The 485-nt window shown below is 43.1% G+C and overlaps 1 protein-coding gene across 1 annotated transcript; it reads right to left on the minus strand.

Moving 5' to 3' along the window:
• Positions 1-20: 20 nt before the first annotated feature.
• On the minus strand, positions 21-464 carry LOC112486719 (phosphatidylinositol 4,5-bisphosphate 3-kinase catalytic subunit alpha isoform-like). Its single transcript, XM_025054043.1, has 2 exons — positions 339-464; positions 21-237 (listed from the first exon to the last, which is right to left on the minus strand). Exons 1-2 carry the CDS (start codon positions 402-404, stop codon positions 31-33), a joined length of 273 nt encoding a protein of 90 aa, XP_024909811.1. The 5' UTR covers positions 405-464; the 3' UTR covers positions 21-30.
• Positions 465-485: the final 21 nt, after the last annotated feature.

Consider the following 485-nt stretch of genomic DNA (forward strand, 5'->3'; position numbering starts at 1 on the left):
AAAAAAAACATCGACTTTCTTTCACTTAAATCAGCTGGAAATCACAGGGACGACAGTTAAAGATGAAAACACCTGAACTAGCTGAATGAGGTACTGAGAAAGTTTGTCATCCGTAAGATATTTCTCAAGGCACTTCACGGCAAACTCTCTGATCATGGGATCGGGGAAGTTACAGTCCAGCAACTCCATGGCTTGTTCAGGCCTGATAGCTGGCCAGTCCTTCAGAAGGCAATACATCTGGAATGCAAAAAATGAAATCTCTTTAGTACAAAGCAGCTGAGTAACTGAGTAACTCTTCGTTCTGAGGTAAAGCATCATCGGGAGAAACCCGAGCTCACCTGTGCAACCTCATCTCTGGAGTTCCATTTCACAGCGAGGAGGATCTTTGGGAGTATCTCTGGCATGTTCAGACAGTCTTGTCTAAAAAAAAAGTGAGGGGAAACGAGACAACAAATTAGAGCTTGGTTAAGTCTGCTCAACTATAT

Source organism: Cynoglossus semilaevis, unplaced genomic scaffold (assembly GCF_000523025.1).
Source record: "Cynoglossus semilaevis isolate Cse_v1.0 unplaced genomic scaffold, Cse_v1.0 C18799525, whole genome shotgun sequence".
NCBI lineage: Eukaryota > Metazoa > Chordata > Actinopteri > Pleuronectiformes > Cynoglossidae > Cynoglossus > Cynoglossus semilaevis.

What these genes read in the sequence shown, in the direction of transcription:
- LOC112486719 (XM_025054043.1), bottom strand. Translation starts at nt 404, where the DNA reads ATGCCAGAGATACTCCCAAAGATCCTCCTCGCTGTGAAATGGAACTCC. An exon ending in CCAGAGATGAGGTTGCACAG is followed by an intron (nt 238 to 338) that starts GTGAGCTCGGGT and finishes TTTGCATTCCAG; the next exon opens with ATGTATTGCCTTCTGAAGGA.